This window comes from Hakea prostrata, chromosome 2, assembly GCF_041222555.1.
Source record: "Hakea prostrata isolate BN-2017 chromosome 2, UWA_Hpros_2, whole genome shotgun sequence".
Classification (NCBI taxonomy): domain Eukaryota; kingdom Viridiplantae; phylum Streptophyta; class Magnoliopsida; order Proteales; family Proteaceae; genus Hakea; species Hakea prostrata.
The window spans coordinates 57,370,325-57,392,203 of record NC_142601.1 but is presented as its reverse complement, the minus strand read 5'-3'; the positions used below and the strand labels follow the sequence as shown (position 1 = coordinate 57,392,203).

The window sequence follows — 21,879 nt, the reverse complement described above, 5'->3', positions numbered from 1 at the left end:
TCGTCTAGGACAAATGAGATCATCATTGATTTTGATGGATGTTTTCAGTTTTTTTTTTTTTTTTTTATTTCTTCGGTTCTTCCTACTCCTGTGATGTTAGATATTATGTATTCACATTCTTTAAAACAAATCATTCTTGAGGTAGTTATAAAGGTGTGATCCCACATTAGTTAGTTCACATCCTTGATGCCTTCATAGGGAGGATCTCTTTCCACCTAATGTCTTAAGGTTTTGGGTTGGACTTTCTAATACGGTACTAAACCTTTGCTGCGTAAGTCCATTTTTTATACTCTCTAGGTTGTATATCCATAGGTAGAATTAAGTATGCCAAAGCTACACTTGAAGGGGAATGTCGAGATGTTGGGAATAGGGGAATGTTGAGATGTTGAGAATTATGGAGGTATGGTCTGATATTGGTTAGTTCAACGTTTTGGGTTGGACCTCTAATAGCCATTAGTTGATTAATCATGAATGAAAGAAACAGAGGCTCTGCTACATTAGACTACCACCAACACAAAACTATGACCACTTGCAGGGGTGCCACCACTATTTGTCCACCGTTGTACATTATTGTCGTTAGCCTATTTAACACCTTGCTTTCCAGCATAGGAAATAAGGTCGTTATTCAGTCCAAGAATTGTTTCCCTTAGGTAGCAAGCCGATTGAGACAAATGGTATATGAGAATAGATTCATGGTAAACGGAAGTTACTTTGAGTATTAATCAGTGGAAGCTTTATTTATAAATTATAATAAATTGAAACATTTTCATTATTATAAAATTTTTAAAATTAAAATAAAAGGTCAAGTATTACATTTATCAAATAAAACATTTAATAATAAATTGCATAATTATTTGAAGATAAATAAAAGCATAATTAAATTCTTAACATATAATAAATGGGTGAGGTTCATCAACAGAATAGATTTCTTCTGTTCATGACCTAATTCCTTAAGGTCACGCTCTACATACTCATCATCGGGAGAAAAGTTTTGGGGTAAGTTTTGGCAAACTTAGCAAGATCAAATCCAACAAGATATAAATGAGTTTGACACAATGTCTTGAAATAATACAAAAGATACATTTAGATGTAGTAAATGATGCAATAATGTTAATGCACAAACTTATTACTTATCTTATTTGGAATCAAAACGATGTCCCATGCCATTACATGGCATGCGTGTGATGTGTATTGCTCCTAAATGTTTATTTAATTTATTTATTTATTTGGATCCAATATGATGCCCCATGCCGTTACATGGCATGCGCGCGTTAGATAGCCCTGACAATGTATTATACCAAATTCTTGGGAATTAGCATATCATACCCTATGTCGTTGCATGTCTTCACACATTATACATCATTGATATGTGTATTGATCCCAACAGTGTTATCATAAGTTTTTCCAATTGAAAGGAATGAATGTTGATCCACATCGTTACATGGTTTGCGCACTTTACACAACCCTATCAACCTATCTTGTTCATTATTAGACAATGATAAATAGAATTTCCATATTTATTTCCATTATGTATCAGAACATATAATATGAAATTCATGCAATATGATGTTCAATCTTGATATTCATGATAGAAAATTTATAGACATTTAACAATTACAACAAACAACTAGGAAATTTGTAATTCATGCAAATAACTCATATATATTAAATTTACAATTATAAATTACATATTCATAATGTTCAATAAAAGATATAATGCAAGTTACATTACAAACACAATGATTCAAGCTTCTAAATACAATACAGAATCCTCACTTGCCTTTATGATAAATTCAAAATTAAAATATATCGAAGGACGATTCTCACAAGTTAGAGAAATATAAAAGAACTCTCTCTATATATATATCTCTCTCTCTATATATATATATGTATGTATGTATGTATGTATGTATGTAATCTTGTGGAATTTCTCTCGTAAAGATTAAGCTCCAACCCTCTATTTATATATAGAAAAAGATAATAACTATTCAAATAAATAAATAAATAATTTGATTAATAAAAAATAAACGTATTGATTTATTAGTATAAATTCTTAACAGATTATATAAGTATCCCTTAATATATTATATATCTAAATCTTAATTTATTATATTTATTTAAATATTTATAGTTATAGCTCTATTTGTATTTTTCTTCACTTTTTCTTCTTCTTAAGTTTAGATAATAAATGAAGTGTTTTTTTTATTAATTGTTATACTAATAACATTAATATATTAAAGTATCAATGATGCTAATATCTAATAAACATTTAGTTAATAGTTCTACAATTTATTATTGACGGATTATAATTTATTCGTAGTTTTGTTTTGCTTTTCTTCACACACACACTCTCTCTCTGTCTCTGTCTATTCTTAATTCATTAATTTTCTTTTTAGAGAAGTAATAATAATATTTAGAAGACATTATATTAGATGAATCATGACATATGTAACCATAAAATATAGTTAAGGGTTATAATATTAAGTTATAGCCAAAATACCCTTAGCGAACTTTAGGGGTATTACAGTCCCCCCTCAAAAGAATTTTGTCATTGAAATTTCAAAGTAGACAAGAGATACTTAAATCTACTAAAGGTACTAGAAGTGTTAAGATACTTACTTTACTTTAAAGCCATCACAAAGTCATATGTGTCTCCATTGATTGGATTGTTAAAGAGGTGCGGATATCTAGTTCATACATTCTCTTCTAATTTCTGTGACGAATTGGAAACCCCATGGTTATTCCAAAGAACTTATATATGAACTGGTTCATCATTGGAACACTTGTTCCTTGCAATCCAAGATTTGCACTGGCATCTCTTTGCAAGTGAAGTGTCTCATAGCTCAAGATGTGTGTTGGATCAGTGACATACTTCTTAAGTAGTGAGACATGAAAAACTTCTTGAACACTCGATAATTCTGGTGGAAGTGCAAGCTGATATGCCACAAGTCCGACCCTCTTTAATATCTCAAGTCCAATAAACCTTGGGCTCAATTTCCCTTCTTTCCCAATCTGATTACACCTTTCCTTGGTTCAATTTTTTCGAAACACCTTATCACCAACTGCAAATTCCAAGACTCTTTTGTCGGTCTTGAGCTCATTTTATTCTTCTCTAAATCAAGCTAATCTTTTCTTGTGCTTCATTTATCAAATCAGATCCATAAACTTTCTTTTTCCCCCACTTCATCCCAAAATAATGGAGAGTGACACTTCCTGCCATAAAGTGCCCATATGGTGCCATTCCAATAGTTGATTGAAAGCTATTATTGTAGGTAAATTCTACCAGAGAAAAATACTTCTCCCAACTCCCTTTTAGATCAAGTATAGATGCCCTCAATATGTCTTCAATTATTAGGTTTACCCTCTCCATTTATGTAATGCCCCTAAATTTTTGCTTAGAGTGTGTTGGTCATATATTTTATATTATAACCCTCTAACTATATTATATGGTTACATATGTCATGATTCATCTAATATCATGTGTTTGAATTATTATTATTTTTCTAAAAGAAAATTAATGAATTAAATTAAGAAGAGAGAGAGAGTGAAGAAAAGCAAAACAAAACTACAATTATAATTTGCTATTTATATGTCGAATTAATAAATTGTAGAACTGTTAACTAAATACTTTTTAGATAATAGCAACATCAATACTTTTATATATTAATATTATTAATACCTCAATTAATAAAAAGCTTCATTTATTATCTAAACTTAAGAAGGAAGAAGAAGAAAAAAAAGTGAAGAAAATTATATAGAGTTATGTTGTAACCTAGGGTTTTGGGTTACAACATAACACTCAACTAGATGCTTTGACTGGGGGTTTTAGGTCAAATTTAGGGTTCAGTTGGGGTGGGGAAAGGGATAGGGCTGCTGGTTTTATGTTTTAGAACTGTTTCCTGTTGATGCCTCTTCACCAGCACTACATCTGAAGGTTAGGATTTAAGAAATTTTAGATTCTGAAATTCTACAAATCTGGAACTTCAAGGAAGAAGATGAACTGTAGAAATTCTGAAAAGTAGAATTAGGGCTGCTTTGGAGATTTAAAGATTAGGACTGGGTTCTATAGACTTAGGTGACTCTAGGAAGGGTAGAATGATGGGTTTTGGGGCTGGGGTTGAGGGATTCCTAGTGAGGCTAGGACCTGGTGTTGTTGGGAGGAAGGAGAGGGGGAAGGAGGCCACGGTGGCTAGGGGTTGGGGTGGGGAATGGCTGCAACTGTAGGGGATGGGGTGGGGTGTCTTGACTTACTTGAATTAATGGTAGGCTTGCTGAAATTCTGCAGATGAAGCTTGAAGATGATGAAGGAATCTCAAAACTGAAAGTAAGAGCACTCTCACCCAGTTGCAGGGTCCCAGGGGGAATCCCACGACTTTTTAAGCCAAATTTCAAACTCAAATCAATTCATTAATCAGGACTGAAAAATTACATGAATAACTTGGTTATTTATAGTCTCCACTGATCATCCTAGACTCAACTACTGAATCCATATCAAATTGGCATCCAATTACTCACTAAAACAGGACTTGATTCAAAATAGAACTATTTTAAGATAAGGTTCCTAAAATTAAGGAACCATATCCTAACATCTCTACACTAATTTAAAGGAACTTTTACTCTTAAACCAATGACTCAAACAAGAAAATAAAGGTAGATCCCAGACCTTTGGATCAAGGAGATTCTAACAATACCCATATTCAGCCCCCAAAAGGGGCTTGAAAAATGACCAAAATACACCTAGGGTATTCAGCCAGCTTGAAATGCCTTTTTTTTTTGGTCTGGTTTTGGGCCCAATTGTAGGGGGGGGCAACCCTGGTTACATCAAGTTATAAATATAATAGATTAAGATTTAGATATGTTGAGTGATACTTATATAATCTGTTTATCGTGGTCCAATAATGAACCATTTGGGTTTATAGGGTTGTGTAACACGTGTAGGCCACGTAAAGGCGTGTATCAACTTTCATCCCTTCCTATTGGAAAAACACATTGACACATTAACACTAGAGGAATCAATACACATATTAGGGTTGTGTAACGTGCAATGGCCATGTAACAGCATGGGGTATGATGTATTGAATCCCAAGAATTTGGTATAATACATATGTTAGGGTTGTGTAACGCGTGCAGGCCATGTAATGGCATGAGGCATCATATTAGATCCAAATAAATGAAATAAACATTAAGGAGCAATATGCATGTCAAGGTTGTATAACGCGTGTAGACCATGTAACGGCATGGGGCACCGTATTGATTCTAAATAAGGTAATTAATAAATTCGTGCATTAACGTTATTGCATCTGATCGTATCTTTTGTATTTATATCAAACATTGTTTCAAACTCATTGATTTCTTGAACTTACCACAATATTTTCCTCCAAATGATGAGTGTGTAAAGCTTGTTCTTGAGGAATTGGGTCGTGAGACAGAAGAAATCCATGATACTAATAAACCTCATTCATTTATTATCTGTTAAGAATTTAGAGATGCTTTTATTTGTCGTCGAATAATAATGTAATTGATTATTAAACATTTTATTTGATAATTGTAATACTTGACATTTTATTTCATTTTAGAAATTTTAGAATAATGAAAATGTTTCAGTTTATTGTAATTTAAAAATAAAGGCTGCTTCCACTAATTAATACTCTAGCTAATTTGGATTTGCAATGAATCTATCTTCATATACCATCTATCTCAACCAATTTGCTACCTAAGGGAAATGATTCTTAGACCAAATAATGGCCTTATTTCCCATATTGGGAAGCATGGCGTTACAAATTGGTACTATAGAAGGTTTATTGAAGGCTTCTTCAACATCACCAAGCCTTTTGACTACTCTAACTAAAAAGATTATAAAGTTTGTGTGGACTGATGAGTGTGAAAGGAGCTTTCAAGAGTTAAAGAAAAGATTAGTCACCACTTTTATGCTGGACTTTACCTACCGACTTAGGAGGGATGGTAATCTATAGCGATGCTTTGGCACAAGGCTTGGGTTGTGTTTTAATGCAGAACGAAAGGGTGATACCGTATGCTTCCAAACAACTTAAAGATTATGTGAAGAGTTACCCAACTCATGATTTAGAGCTTCCAGCTGTAGTGTTTGCTTTGAAGATTTGGAGGCATTACTTATATAGGGAGAATTGCGAAATATATACGGGTCATAAGAACTTAAAAGTATTTGATATGGAGAAAATATGATCGAACCTGGTTCATACTTGGTTTGACCCTCGACCCCGGTCGAGACGAAGGGAATCGACTCGCTTCCGAGCGAGCCGGGTCCAGGAGGTAGCTTGCTGAGGAAGAAAACCAAATCAGCCACAGGCACGCCCTAATCTGACTTATGGATTAGGTTAATTACCCTAATGATGGCAGACACAACTTGGCGGCTGTCACTTATCGCTATTGAAGGGATAATCATCGGATAACCGTGAGGTTATCTTAGGAGTCCTCTACTAGTTCAAACTAGTAGAAGTCTATCGCTCAACGGATCTAACTGTTAGAATCCAACGACTATCCGAAGAAGGCTCAAATGCATCCAACGAAGAAGATTCGAAGGTACACTTTATATAAACCTAAGGTAAGGGGGGACACCAGATCCATATACACACCTTTAGACATAAACACTCATATGCTTACGATCTAGATCATATTCCAGTAATTCATTCCTTAGCTCTGTGTGTCTAGCAGAGCCGTTTGTGATTAAGTTCATCAACTGACTTAGCCTTCGGAGGTGGACTCCCGACCCCAGCGGTCGGGCCACATCTGACGCTTTCGTTTTGCAGATCATTCCAAGGAGATCTAAGGGCTGAGCAGATTTTGGACGCATCATTTGGCGCCGTTTGTGGGAAAGATTTAGAAAGCTATGGTGACTAGATCGTTGGCAGCTGCAGCCCAGCCGCAGCACAACGCGATACTGGTGTCCAAATTCCTGGAGAAAACAATCCAGACATTCCTCAGGGAAGTTTACCACCTCTCGAAGTAGATGGCGGTCAAGGGGGACACGATCCTCCAGAGACACTCCATGATTAATTGAATCAAGTGAAGATCCAACTTTTGGAAGTGAGTCAAGCACTCCGCGTGCTAACGAGACGGGTGGTATTACCACAAGAACCTGATCATCGCGATGCAGGGAGGCGTGTATTACCACGGGATCCAAGATTTACTGAAGATCGGAATATCGGTCAAAACTTTCGTGAAGGTGACCGAGTGCCTAGGAGAGTCGACGATTTACCTAGGCGGGACGATTGGTTTGACAGACCACAGGAAAGTTCAACCGATTTGAATACGAGGTTGGATACAAGAGTAAAGACTCACTCACCAACCGTTAGACGAGCCGCTTGTGATGATCGAGCAGTTCGCGATGAGCGGAATGTTCGTGACGAGTGGGCCGTTCGTGATGATCGTTTTGTTCGAGGTCGTGATCGTGTTGCAGAAGATCATTCAACTCATATCGGTCAGGAATTGGCCAATATTGATCAGAAGCTGGGACAATTGGCTAGAGGAAGGATAACTGATGATATCTATTCCGTTATTCGAAAGACTCCTTTTGCCGAGCCAATTGCGGGATATCAGTTTCCTCACAATTTCCGCTTGCCAACTTTTTCTACTTTCGACGGCTCCGGAGATCCTACGGCCCACATCGGTTATTATCAGTAGACTATGGCAGTTGCAGGTAATTCTGATGAAATTCTCTGCGAGGTTTTTGGTTCATCTTTAACCAGAGCAGCGGAGAAGTGGTTTTCGAACCTCCCATCAGGAAGGATCGTAAATTTTGATGAGTTGGCGCTTAAATTCATAGGGCGATTCTAGAGTGGAATCCAGGTCAAGAAGACAGAGGAAACCTTGTTTACCATCAAACAAGGAAAGAGCGAATCGATCAGAGAATATCTGAAAAGATTCAATAGAGTTACAATGGAGATAGAGAATCTGGATGAGCAAGTAGCTAAAACTGCTTTGTTCACTGGACTCACTAACCGAAGACTCCTAGAGTTATTACTTTAGGATATGCCTACAACTTATGTTGAGTTGGTACAGAGATGCCAAAAGCAGGCTGAAGTCATGGAGATCCTGGATGCACGCCAGGGGGACAATAAAGCCTCCACCAAAGAACAAAAGGCTCCTGAGAACAAGCAGAAGCCAAAGCAGAATGTTCGAGATCGAGTTGGAAAGCCTCAGGCATGGCGGCAGAGATCTCCCAGTAAAAGTGAGTATACTCCATTAAATACTCCTCGGGCTGATATTTTGAATATCATTAAGAAGCGAAATATTTTGAAATGGCCCCCAAAGATTCCTTTAAGGCCTGGAGAGCAGCAGGATCGAGAAAAATATTGCCGTTTTCACAAGGATTATGGTCATTATACAAATGATTGTCGTCATTTGAAGGCAAATATTGAGAGATTGATATCTCAGGGACATTTGTCCAATTTTGTTAATAGAAGAAGAGAGGAGCCACGTGAAGCTGGCCCCAAAAGGGATCGTTCGGTTAGCTCAGAACAACCGAAGGAGGCTCCGAAATCTAAAAAGGGTAAGGAGGTGATTGATGCTACTCGGTCCCCGATCCTTACCATATTTGGAGGCCCCGAACCCGAATCACTCCGGAGGTTGAAGGCAAAATCTAAATTTGTTGGGACCGGAGAGACGCAGAAGCGTAAGAGGCCAAATGGTGAAGATTCTATCACCTTTGGCGAAGAAGATGAAAGAGGCGTTTGTCTACCTCATGATGATGCCATAGTCATCAAGGTAGAAATTGAGCACCGGGAAGTACATAGAGTTCTAGTTGATACAGGGTCTGCAACTGACCTAATATCTTATAAAGTGTATCAAAAGCTTAAGGTGGATGAAGACTTGATGGAGCCGTCATCCACACATTTATATGGCTTTGCAGGATCGTCTGCAATAGCGGAGGGATCTGTCCAGTTGGACCTATCGATTGGGAGTTTTCCCAAAGAAACTACCGTCCGAATAAATTTTTTGGTGGTTCGGGAACTTCCAGCTTACAATGTTATCCTCGGACGGCCATCTTTGTCCAAGTTAGGTGCTATTGTTTCGACGAAGCACCTGAAGATAAAATTCCCTATCGAGATGGGAATTGGTCAAGTTTCATCTGACCAGAGGATCTCTCGGCAATGTTATGTTGCCTATTTGAAGGACAAGGAGGGCCCAAGGAAGGTGACTGCCCTACCAATAGAAGTTCGAGATGATCGGGAAGAAGCAGAAATGCAAAGGCCCGAACCGGTAGAAAAGCTAGAGCAAATCCAGTTGTTTACGGATAACACAGAAAGGACTACCTATATCGGGTCTGAGCAGCTTGAGGAGTTCAAAGAAGAGTTGAAGTTTTTTCTTCAACAAAATAGTGACGTATTCGCATGGTCTGCCGAAGACATGCCAGGAATCGATTGGACTGTTGCAGAGCATAAACTTTGGATAGATCCAAAGGTGAAACCAGTTATCCAGAAAAGGAGAAATTTCTCCATAGAAAAGTACGAAGCCGTTCGGGGCGAAGTCGAAAAACTGAAGAGTTCTGGTTTCATAGAACCAATTGAATGCCCAGTCTGGTTGGCCAACGTAGTGATGGTTAAAAAGTCGAATGGGAAGTGGAGGATGTGTACAGACTACACAGACCTCAACAAGGCTTGCCCTAAAGATTGCTATCCGTTGCCACGGATTGACCTCTTGATAGATGCGACTGCAGGATATGAAACTTTGAGTTTTATGGATGTCTACTCAGGGTATAATCAGATCCTCATGAATAAGGAAGATGAAAAGTTTACAGCTTCTATTATAAAGTCATGCCATTTGGCCTGAAAAATGCAGGAGCTACATATCAGAGGGCTATCAACAAGATATTGAAAGACCTAATCGGGAAAAATGTCGAAGCTTATGTTGACGATATGCTGGTAAAAAGCATTATAAGAGCAAATCATATCGCAGATTTAACAGAAGTATTCTCAGTACTGCGAAAGTATCAAATGAAGCTGAATCCGGAAAAGTGCGCCTTTGGAGTATCCTCAGGCAAATTTTTGGGCTTCATGGTATCACATAGGGGTATTGAGGCTAATCCAGCCAAAATATAGGCTTTAATTGACATGGAAGCTCCAAAAACTGTTCGGGATGTACTGTGCTTAACGGGGAGTATTGCCGCTCTGAATCGTTTCATCTCAAAATCTGAAGAGAAGTGTCTACCATTTTTCAAAGCACTCAAAGATTTAAGGGGCAGCAAGGAAGCGAATTGGACGGAAGAGTGCCAGAAGGCTTTCGAAGAATTAAAGGAAACACTGGGAAAGCCACCGCTTTTATCCCGACCAGAGAAGGGAGAAATCTTACAACTATATTTAGCAACATCCCTTTCAGCGGTCAGTGCGGTACTTGTTTGGGAGAAGGATAAGAAGCAGTGGCCGATTTATTATGTTAGCCATGTGTTACTTGATGCGGAGACACGATATTCGTAAATTGAGAAGCAGGCTTTAGCTCTCATGACAGCAGCCAAGAAGCTACGGCCATACTTTCAGGCTCACTCAATAGAGGTATTTACAACTTTCCCTCTTAGTAAAGTTCTTCATAAACCTGATTTGTCTGGAAGAATGGTGGCCTGGTCGGTTGAACTCAGTGAGTTCCAAGTAAGCTTTAAGCCCAGAACGGCAATTAAAGCTCAGGCATTAGCCGATTTTGTAGTAGAGACTACTGCACCAATGGAGAACATCATTGAAGAGCCCACTATACCAACCATTTGGGAAGTATATGTGGACGGTTCGAGTAATAAAGACGGAGCAGGGGCTGGAATTCTCTTGAAGAGTCCTGCAGGATTTATCATTCGATATGCATTGAGATTTGCATTCGAAGCAAGCAATAATGAGGCAGAATATGAAGCCCTGATAGCTGGACTTAGATTGTCAAAAGCATTGGCAATAGCAAATGTAACTATTTATAGTGACTCTCACCTTATTGTTAACCAAGTTTAGGGGGAGTATGGTATAAAAGAACCACGCTTGCAGAAATACCGAGAGATTGTGCAAGCATTTCAAAAAGAATTCAGGAATTTGAAGGTATGTCAGATTCCAAGGACAAAAAACACAATGGCAGATGAGCTATCTCGATTAGCCAATGCCAAAGAAAAAAATTTAGACCCGTCGGTCTACATTGAAGAGATAACATTTCCAAGTTATCATGAGAAAGAAATTTCTTATATTGAAGCAGAGCGTTGGTGGATGGATCCAATAGTTGAATATCTGAGAGATGATAAACTACCAGAGGATCCGAAAGAGGCCAGATTGGTCAAGGTACGATTAGCGAGATTCATTATGCAAAATGGAAGGTTGTACAGAAGATCTTATTCTGGACCCCTTCTGAGATGTTTGGGTCCCGAAGGAGCGGAGTCGGCTCTGGCCGAAGTACACGAAGGAATTTGTGGAGCTCACATGGGTGGACGAGCCCTGGCACACAAGATTCTAGACTTGGGTTATATTGGCCTAAGATCCAACAGGCTGCTATGGAGTATGTTCGTCGGTGTAGTACTTGTCAAATCCCCATGCTACAGTATCAAAACGCCCAGCGGAAACCATGACTTCAATTCTAGATCCCATCCCTTTTGCGATGTGGGGAATTGATATTATGGGCAAATTTACCAAGGCGTCAGGCGGACGAGAATATCTAATAGTAGCAATTGATTACTTTTCAAAATGGGTTGAGGCCAGTGCCCTGGCAACAATCACTGAGAGAAAAGTGGAGAAGTTTGTGCTTGAATCGATCATATATCGCTTTGGGATTCCAAAGATAATCATCACTGATCACGGCACTCAATTTGATTGTCCACAATTTGAGCAATTTTGTGGAACTTACATGATCGAGCATCGTATGTCATCAGTGGCATACCCCCAGAGCAATGGACAAGTAGAGGTTACTAACCGAACGCTGCTTGAGGGAATAAAGAGAAGACTTGAGGCCGATAAAGCCTTATGGGTCGAAGAACTGCATAATGTACTGTGGGCCTACCGAACTACGGTTCGAACACCCACAGGAGAAACTCCATTCAGGTTGGCTTATGTATCCGAAGCATTGGCACCTGTGGAAATAATGGCGGGAACATTGCGGGATAGAGAGTTCTAAGAAAAAGCGAACGAGCAAGGACTGCTTGATAGTCTTGATTTGTTGGATGAAGTTCGGGCAAAGGCAATAGCACGAACTCAACATTATCAAAGAAGGATAGCGTCACATTATAATACCCGAGTAATGAATCGTCGGATTGGTATTGAGAAATACCTTAGCTTCGGATCCACGCCATCAAAGAAAATTGGACCCTTCCTGGGAAGGACCTTATATGGTTGTAAAACCAATCGGTTCAGGAGCTTACAAGCTGAAGAACATCACCACCCAGAAAGAGTTGGATCGCTCGTGGAATGCCAGGCATCTCAAAAATTTTATCCTTGATGATTTCAATTTTGTTCGTGATGTAACCAATTTCAACTCAATCAATGCAATTATTGGTTTTCAACAATTATCTTTTGATTGGGGGGCATCATACACCACACTCAAGAACAGATCCAGCTACAAGGCATCGGATGAAAATCCGTGTGGGTCCTTAAACACTTATTGAATTTTTTCGGAATTTCTTAAGTCAAGGCATCGGATGATAGTCCAAGTGAGTTCCTTCCACAAGGCATCGGTTTAACAACCGAGTGAGTTCCTTCTTAGACTTATTGAATTTCCGAAATGTCTCTAAGTAAAGGCATCGGTTTAAAACCCGAGTGAGTTCCTTCAAACTTATTGTATTTCTCCGGAAATCCTTAAGTAAAAGCATCGGTTTAAAACCCGAGTGAGTTCCTTCTCAGACTTATTGTATTTCTCAGGAAATCTTTAAGTAAAGGCATTGTTCTGAACAACTAAGACCTAGTGCAACAGCGACTCAAGTGACTGGCAAAGTTCAAGATGAAGTTAATTTCTTATTTCTTCAAAAGACCGGAAGGGGCCAACCTTTACATCAAACATACACATGTGTTTGTAAGAGTTGAGATACAATCTTCATTCGGTCAAAAAAGAAAGTCATCATCGGTGATCATTAAGAAATCAAACAAGATCGGAACAGCTTTGCCAGAACAAACACAAGAGTCAAGAAGCAACACGGATTCAAGAAGAAGAAGAGGAAGAACGGGGATTACAAAAGCATTTCAGTATGTACAAAATCCTCCGCAATTTCATACTCTTTATCCAGCTTGACTAGAAGAAGTATGGTCCTTGATCAAACTTGCATTCAGGGCAAGCTCTTCATAACTGAATCCTTTCAGGGGAGAATAAACAGGAGAATCCTCGAGATAATGCATAATATCCGGATCCAAAGGCGGAGGGTCAATCTTATCCTTGGTCCAGTCAGGGAAAGGAAGACCCAGCTTGGCAAACACTTCAGGATGACAATCAGCGCTATAGGGAGTCGTATCAAAATGAGGATTTTTCCTTAGTATTGATTCCCATACTTCGTTCTCGCCATCCCGGTACGCCTGCAAGTTATAAGCATTTAGCATGTCAACAAAGGGCTTACTGTGTAAATACTTGAAGATGCAAGCTCTGCGAACGTCAGTTGGAAGGGATTCGGGCAAGGGAATGACAGCTTGCCTTTGAGGTAACGCTTCGGATCCTTTGGCCCCTGACTTTCCTGCTTCTCGCTCCAGTCGCCGGATCTTCTCCCTGGCATCATCCAAGTCTGAACGGAGATGCTCAATCATAGAGTTCTTTTCTCTTGCAACCTCCCAAGCTAATTTCCTAAGGCTAGCAATCTCAGCGTCTTTGGCTTTGGAGTCTTCCCAAAGCCTGGAAACTTCATTACTCAGTTTACTGAGTCTAGAGGCTGCTTCCACTTGGTTGTGGAAGTTCCCAGTGAGACTCCTGCAAACGACTTCCGAGTTAGTCAGGAGCAAAAGAATAACCTTCAGCATCAAAAGATAATGAAGAAAAACTTACATCACCAATGACTTCATAAAGTCATTGTCCTGGAAGTTTGGAAAGAACTTTACTCTAGCTAGGCATTTGAGCAGCAGTGCACCACTCCAACGCTTTGTCAAACTCGTTTGACACTAATTCAGACTTCCTCGAAGGAGGAGAAGGATGAGCTACATCAAGAGAAGGATGAGCTGCATCCTCCACCAACCGACGACGCTTCCTAGTGGCAAAATCCTCCGGCTCCAAAGAAGGAGAGGAAGAGGATGCCAAACAAGCTCTAGAGTTGGAAATAGAAGCAACACCTGCTGGGACCGCGCCTTCATCAGATGCCAACATAGTTGCCTCTGATGTCCGAAGAGTCTCCTTCGGAGAGGCCCAAATGGTCTCTCCAGCAGGGGCATCAGCAGCACCATCAGCGACGGAGTGATCAAGATCTTCCTGGGAAGACCGAGCGATCTCTACAGGCGGAGGGAGCGTAGGAGAAGCATCAGTAGAAACTGTGGGAATCGGACTTGAAGATTCACCAACAGCAGTCTCCTCACGCTTAGAAGATTCACCAGATGCAATCACCTCACTGGCCACAACCTCTGTCGATGTTGGAACAGTCTTCTTGTAGGACTTCGCCCTAATAAAGCTCAAATCGATTCTAGGAGGCACTGCAAGTACAGAAAAAGCAGTATCAGTACGAAAATCCAACAACATACAGAAAAAGGGAAAACCCTAGTTCTCTGTCGAATAAGAACTACTCAGAGTACCCATTAAGTGAACCCCAAGTATTACTACTGTGGAGTTCACTCAGGGGGAAGGAGAGGAGATTTGTGATAGACAAAGCAAAAAAGCTCACTTGTTCAAAAGCTGATAGAAATTATTGTTGGAGTACGAGGAATACGGATGCAGAGCAAGAAGACGGAATGTCGTTTTGCAAATCTAACTTGCAAATAGCAGGATAGATGGAGAGTACCCTTGAAGGACTTAAATAGCCTCAGGTAGTGAGGCGACGATTGAGAGCCAAAGGCAACCAAAGGCCCAGATCAAAGAAACATTTCGAATTCTTCAAAAAGCAAGATCAACGGTCATAAGGAAGCCACGTGGAAATATGCACCTAGTACGAGAATACCTCCAACCGTTGTGCCACCATTTAAATAATGGTTGTATTACCAATTCATTGAAAGAAGTGAGTGGTATACAAGGGCAGGGAAACGTTTGGACTAAGCAATAAATGAAGGGAAACGTTTGGACTTTGCAATAAATGAAGGAGCAGTGGGGAATACAGAGGCTAAAGCATCTTTCCCGAACGTCTCTTCATGATATCTTAAAGATTATCCCCCGTCAAGGTATAAGAAGTTAAGTGATAAGTTTTATCATTTATATTTGATTTCCAAGACAAGCTTTTGGATGTGAGATGAGGAAAGATTGAGGTAATCATTGAAAATTTTCTCTTTTCATTAATGGTGGAGGATCAACCTTTACAAAAAACAAAAGAAAGAATAACTTCCTACGCTTCTTCCTCATTATCGCCCGAAGAGTCCTTCACAGGGAGCCTTCCTCAGGATCGTCTTCATCAGTCTTCTTTCCAGCAGCAAGCCGTGAAGGTTCTTCTGGAAGGGGCGGGGAATCAGCAAGATATTCCTTATATTTCGGGTCAGCTGGAAAAGGATCATCCTCTTCCAAAGCCCAGTCTAGGAAGGCCAACTTAAGCTTCCCAAAGACTTCTTTGTGACACACCTCACGAAATGGAGTTGTGTCAAAGGAAGGATCAGATTCGAGGATCTTTTCCCAAACATCATTCTGCCACACGCGGTAAGCTTGAAGGTTGAAGGCGCCCAGCAGGTTAGAGAAAGGAACGTTGTTCAGGTACTTCCGAACACAATCCCTTCGAAGCTCTGGCTTGATATGCTCGGGCTTGCTAGGAACTGCCATCTTCAGTATATTGTCGTTCTCTATGGACTTAAACTCTAATCAGTCACCGAACAACGTGGCAGCTGCCTTCTGTTTCCTAGCCTCGCGTTCCGCAGCAGAAGCACGGGCATTTGAAGAGTCGAGATCATTCTTCAAAGATTTCATCTCCTCATTATGCTTCACCATCAGCTCTTCGGCCACTGTCTTCAGCCGGTCTTTTTCAGAATTGGCCTTCGCCAAATTCTCTTCACAGGTCCGTAGCAAGGAGCCATTGCGACCAACCCGGCTCAATGCCTCCATATGTTGATAAAAGCTCAACACAGCATTCTTGGGGACGAGGAAATTATCAGAAGAAATCATAAGAGATTATGAAAAGCAATTAATGAAAGATCAGGAGGAGCGGTACCTTGTAGATTGATTTACAAGGGCATCATCGTCCAGGGCTTCAAAGGCCTGACGATCAGTAGGCAGAAGACCGAGAGAGCTCCATTCTGCAGCTTTCTCAGGGTCTTGTGTTGCCCTATCAGTCTGCTTCAGTGTCCACTGGGGCATGAAGACCTCCTCGCAATCTTTAGTATTTTTGGATTTTTTATGGGAGGAAGCATCAACTGTATCGTGCTTCCTTTTGGTTCGAGCGGCGGAGGAGATATTTGGCTTTTCCACCATTGGTTTTTTCCCTTCTTCCAAAGCGTCAACCACGGGTTTCAAGTTCCTAATACCCTTGTAGGAAGGGTCGGGAGAGGGAACAGAAACCTCTTGTTCAGCAGTCAAGGCTCGAGGCGACCGTTGCTCAGCTGTCACAACGGCCCTGGCAGCCTTTGTCCGAAGATTCTCAGGGTTCATTCTTGGTGGCATTGCAAAAAAGGACAAAAATCAAGATTGCAAAAAGACATATCATTTCCATGAAATTGAAAGGTGGTGGTTAAGAAGCTCACGATGAGCCAGCCCCAATACTGAAGGATGGAGTTGTACTCCACCTCTAATCCATGTATCTCCTGATACCATGGAATCGATTTGATCTTCCTACGGCCGTCTCATCTTCTTTGGATAAAGGAAGGGCCCGGTTACCCTCAAAGTATGAAGTATACTGTTTCCAGACGGTCGGGAAGTTGAGATCAGATTGAGGCGCTTGACAGAAAAAATATCGCTCGCGCCATCCTTTGTGATTGGAAGGGCAAGTTCCTTTGGCAAGAATGCTGCCCCTCCAGCCTAGCTCAGTCTTATTACGCTTGGAGAGCACAACCCAACCAGGAGGATGGGAAATAGAAAGAAGATGAAAATGCACGAAAAGAGCAAGAGAAGGCGTAATGCCAAGTTCAAAGCATAAACCCAAGAAGCCGACGATGAGACGCCAGCTATTGGGGAGCAACATTCCAGGGCAAATGTCCCAGTGTTTCAAGATGGCTGCAAACAAAGGATTGAAAAAAGGAAAGCGAACCCCGCTTTCCAATGCATCTATGTATAGGGAAAATTCACCCGGAAGGGTCAAATCAACCCTCTCATCAGGGTTAGGAACCCTAAGATGGTAAGGAGGAAAATCAAAACCCTGGATGGCCAAAAGAAGAGTTTTCTCCTTGTAGGAGGAGGGAATAAAACCAGGTCCACCACTAGACCTGGAAGTTTGTTTTGACTGCCCAGAAGACTTGGCGGTCGCCCTAGGAGTCGTGGATGGTCCAAACTCAGGAAGGGCAGAAGAAGTCTCAACTTTTCTTTCTAATATTTTCTGGTTAACTTTTGCGAAGTCACGCCAGAGAGCAATTAGGGTTTTATTGTCACTATCCAACTGCTCAGAAGGAAGGGAAACAAAGGCCTCATTACCACTATCACTCTTACTAGCGCTGGGCACAAGGGAAGCTTCAGTAGAAACCCTAATATCCTCCATTACAAAAGTCTTGCTACGGAACGAAAAGAAAAACCTGGAGATAGAAAGTTAAACTTTGCAAAGGGATCAGTAAACTTGCTGATTCTATAGCAAAAAGCTCGAGAACGAGAAAGCGCGAAGCAGACGACGAAGTTTGAATATTCCAAACAAGAAGAATGAAACCTACGAAGACAACGAATTGCTTTTAAGCACCCGCACGAGTGTTCGAGGACGTGAACAATCGAGATTGATTCAACATCGACGATCGAGATTTAGAGACGGTTTGAAAGTTTGAACTCACGAATCCAAAACATGCGTTCGGAAACCGTCGCTTGGGTGACGTGAGCCACGATCATTCGACTGCAATAAGACGCATGGCGTTACCCTCACAATGCTCGAGGAAAAGTGACCACCGCATTAAATGTGACATGACATTTAATGGGATATGCAAAGACTATTGCTTGATGAAGAACCCAGTTAAAAACCAAGCCCTCGGGATCGACCGAACGCTTGGTCTGGGGGGCTCGTGATATGGAGAAAATATGATCGAACCTGGTTCATACTTGGTTTGACCCTCGACCCCGGTCGAGACAAATGGAATCGACTCACTTCCGAGCGAGCCGGGTCCAGGAGGTAGCTTGCTGAGGAAGAAAACCAAATCAGCCACAGGCACGCCCTAATCCGACTTATGGATTAGGTTAATTACCCTAATGATGGCAGACACAACTTGGCGGCTGTCACTTATCGCTATTGAAGGGATAATCATCGGATAACCGTGAGGTTATCTCAGGAGTCCTCTACTAGTTCAAACTAGTAGAAGTCTATCGCTCAACGGAGCTAACTGTTAGAATCCAACGACTATCCGAAGAAGGCTCAAATGCATCCAACGAAGAAGATTCGAAGGTACACTTTATATAAACCTTACTTACCTACAAAGTAAGGGGGGACACCAGATCCATATACACACCTTTAGACGTAAACACTCATATGCTTACGATCTAGATCATATTCCAGTTATTCATTCCTTAGCTTTGTGTGTCTAGCAGAGCCGTTTGTGATTAAGTTCATCAACTGACTTAGCCTTCGGAGGTGGACTCCCGACCCCAGCGGTCGGGCCACATCTGACGCTTTCGTTTTGTAGGTCATTCCAAGGAGATCTAAGGGCTGAGCAGATTTTGGACGCATCAGTACTAAACTTAGAAAGAGCTGAATATGAGACAACATCAGTGGTTGGAATTAATTAAAGATTATAATTGTGATATTTTTTATCACCCTAGCAAGGCTAATGTCGCCAAGCACTTAGTAGGAAGACTCAAGGGCTATCTACGGCAATTTTAACTGAACAAGTAGAGCTTCACAAAAACATGAAAGATTTGGTATTGGAGTCCGTCCTCAATAACCCCCTACTTTAATAACTAGCTTGACTCTTCAGCCTACATTAATAGGACAAAGCAAGGAAGCTATAATGAGTATTGGCTTGGTGTCCAAAAGGCAATTCAAGAAGAGAAAAAATCACAATTCAGCATTGCAAATGAGGGGACTATCCGATTCGGAATCCGAATGTGTGTGCCAGCTGAAGAGGAGTTGAAGGAATTAATCCTTCAAGAAGCCCATGCTACTCCATATTCCATTCATCCCGGAAGTACTAAAATGTATCGGGACTTGAAAGAGCAATATTGGTGGGAAAACATGAAGAAGGATACTGCTGGATTTGTCGATTTAATGCCTAACTTGTCAGCAAGTGATGGTGGAGTACCAACGGCCATCTGGGTTACTTCAACCATTAGAGATTCCATAGTGGAAGTGTGACTCAATCAGCATGGATTTCATCACTGGACTACCCAAAACATTAGAGGATCATGATGCCATTTGGGTAGTGGTTGATCGGCTAACAAATCAGCTCACTTTCTGGCCTATGCTATGACACATCTTGTTGAGTGTATGGGTCAAATGTATGTAGAACAAACGTAAGACTACATGGCGTACCTCTAACAATTAAATTAAAGATAGATTCCCGATTATAACTCTAGAGTATGGAGAGGCATTCAGGAAGCAATGAGAACAAAGTTGAATTTTAGTACTGCTTTTCATCCCCGATGGACGGGCATTACAGCTTACCACCACCATTGTCACTATCTCCATTGCTGTGAGTCTTCCACATTCTTTAGACCATGCTGAGTTAATAGTATTTGGTTTTAGTTTTACTCCTTTTTTAACTTTTAATATTTAAGATAAGATAGCCTGTATACCATAAATTAAATACATCTTGGATATGCTTGTGGAGCATACAAGCATAGATCAACAATTTTTTTGATTCTGCAAGATAGTTATTAAAAATTTGCGTACTAACATAGACTTGCCTGGTATCGAGCATGATACAGTCTCTGATCAAATAAGCAATCTGATGGGTCCATCAAGGTCTGAACTTAATCGAATGAAGATCTGTTCCATTGGACTGATCTGACTTTTGATCTAATAGTTAAACATGATGAAAAAGAAATCTAGATCTGATGATGGAAGATTACAGCAAGAATGGATTGACTTCCAATATCAGAAATTTAAATACTAAAATTTTGAGGAGCCAGTGGGAGAAACGGTAGAAAGAAATAGAGCATTTGATTAATATCAGATGGAAGGACTATGAGATAAAAGTGGAGATCAATGGGAAGAGAAGAAGAAAAGTGAATGGAGATCATGAAGCGGGGAATCAGCAAAAGCAAATTACAATCATATTCAGAACTGATCTGTTAATCCAAAATCAATAATAACTGTGGCGGTATCTACACATATGTAGAAAAGGAAACATATAAACCTCCTAAAAATTACTGAGATTGCCTGAACAAACTCAGACTAATGACTAGTCTCCTGGCCAAGTAATGAAAACCAACATGAGACCCAACAAACCTTAACAATCCTTTGGCTTAAAAAAGAGGGTGATTATCTCTAGAAGCCTGTGAGGTTCTATTGTGATAACATGGCTACTATAACTATAGCCCATAATCCTGAGCAATATGACCAGAAAGCACATTGAGGTGGATCATCGGTTCATTAAGGAGAAAATTCGATGTGGCCACATCTGGCATCTGCATTCCTTCAGCGCCGGCTCTCCCCCCCCCCCCCAACCTTTTTTATTCCATATAATATTAGTAAGTGAATGAATATAGAGGAGAGGGATCATTTCTTCTTCAAGCCATCATTTCGACCTTCTCCTCTTCACCTTCTCCCACCTCTCATCCCACCTCTCTCATCTTCTTCCTTCTCTTGTCCTACTCGACTGCTTTAAATTCAACTCAGAACCCAATCATGGCCAAAATAAAGTATCCCTCTATCCAGTTGGACACTTTAACTGCATCAAAGCCTCAAAAACTCCTTTTATTGGTTATTAGTCAAAGTTTTACTAACTAGACAATTCAAATTACTTCTTAGTTCTTACCCCCCCCCCCCCCCAAAAAAAAAAAAAAAAAAAGACAATCCAAATTACTTGTGGTAGAAATTTGTTCTAACTCCTTGCCTATTTTCCTTTTCAGTCTCTTCTCACTTGATCTGATCTGGCTGTTTGGTGGAATTCTATGATTTTTTGTTCATCCAATAGTAAGTGAAGTTGGACACTCCTAGAAGGCCACAGTACCATAACAGAACAGCCATATGAAATCTGAGTATTATAGGAGCGTCAAGCTGTGGTTAAAAGTTTGATTGGAATCCCCTGAAACTATTGTTCTGCAGCCTGAACACAACCTGGCCTGGAAGCAAACTCTAAGACTTTGGGTTTCTTCCCTCTTTTTTTTTTCCCCTTTTGGAGAGAGGGAGGGTGGGGAGATGTGGCTTGGTTTCTCAATAAAATCACCATCCAAACAATTACCCTGGGTTTTCCTCATTGAAGTGGGTTTGTGCCAGAGAATATCCATGAGTGATGACTGGAAAACAACCTATAAAAAAGCACCTGTATTAACCCAGTATACATGTTTCAATTGTTTATATGACCTGAAAGCATTTGTAGGGTTTTGTTTCTGCAACTCTGATTTGACTGTAGTCTATATTTGTTGGCTAACCTAGTCTACTGCTTTTTGGGATTTGCTCATTGTTTTCAGGTCAGTCTATATTGTTTACACAGTGCTGGGAGATGTTTGCATCTATGCTGTTGGCAAGGATGAGTATGATGAGCTTGCTTGTAAGTATCCGCAATTAGTAAG

The 21,879-nt window shown here is 40.4% G+C and overlaps 1 protein-coding gene across 1 annotated transcript in view; it reads left to right on the top strand.

The window, feature by feature from the left end:
- Positions 1 to 21,879, top strand: part of LOC149025162 (SNARE-like superfamily protein) — a 29,448-nt gene that overhangs the window by 5,605 nt on the left and 1,964 nt on the right. Inside the window, exon 3 of the mRNA XM_089145388.1 lies at positions 21,778 to 21,857. Within this exon, the coding sequence (XP_089001514.1) occupies positions 21,778 to 21,857 (80 nt within the window). The remainder of the gene's footprint in view (positions 1 to 21,777; positions 21,858 to 21,879) is intronic.